Source organism: Priapulus caudatus, unplaced genomic scaffold (genome assembly GCF_000485595.1).
Source record: "Priapulus caudatus unplaced genomic scaffold, Priapulus_caudatus-5.0.1 Scaffold1714, whole genome shotgun sequence".
NCBI classification, from domain to species: domain Eukaryota; kingdom Metazoa; phylum Priapulida; class Priapulimorpha; order Priapulimorphida; family Priapulidae; genus Priapulus; species Priapulus caudatus.
Genome location: NW_014578775.1, coordinates 11,512 through 12,178, shown reverse-complemented (window position 1 = coordinate 12,178; position 667 = coordinate 11,512). Strand labels below are relative to the sequence as shown.

Sequence of the window (667 nt, the reverse complement as noted above, 5' to 3'; positions counted from 1 at the left end):
TGTGTGTGTGTGTGTGTGTGTGTGTGGGTGGGTGTGTGCGTGCATGCGTGTGTGTGTGTGTGTACGTGTGTGCGTATGAGTTTACAGTCTCTGCCTGTAGAAACGCGTACGGTGAGTATGAAGGAAATAGGAAGGATGGAGGGGGGTAGGTACCAATCCTGCTGCGTGTAGCGGAAGCACGCATACCGACATGCCCTCGCTTACATGCACACACACGTCCTATACGTCATCGAGCGCCCGTCGATTCTGCTTGTTTTTTTGTGGCTTCTCCCGGACTAATATATAAATATAAATATAATAAGAAATATAATATAATAATAATAAGGAAACAATATATGAATATAATATAATCAAGAGCTAACAATGCGACGGCCTTGTGTCCCATCGCAGGACCAAGAGGATAAGAAGAAAATAAGAAGGTATTATTAGCTCTTGATATAATACAAATATATACACTCACACGCATATATATATATATAATTATATTCCTGTATATAATTATTAATAATCCTCGTATATTGTATATTATCTCCACGTTTGGGACTGCTTTTGGTGCGAATTATTAAGTAAAACAGCACGATGAAGGTATATATATTTTCACTTCAATGCGATATGTTAAACTCATCCACTCACTCATTGCAACTATCGCAGTCTTTCAGGAACACGT

General features: G+C 39.0%; 1 protein-coding gene across 1 annotated transcript in view; it reads right to left on the bottom strand.

Moving 5' to 3' along the window:
• Window positions 1-385, bottom strand: part of LOC106817407 (G-protein coupled receptor moody-like) — a 5,269-nt gene extending 4,884 nt beyond the window's left edge. The window contains exon 1 of the mRNA XM_014822072.1: window positions 363-385. Within this exon, the coding sequence (XP_014677558.1) occupies window positions 363-385 (23 nt within the window). The remainder of the gene's footprint in view (window positions 1-362) is intronic.
• Window positions 386-667: the final 282 nt, after the last annotated feature.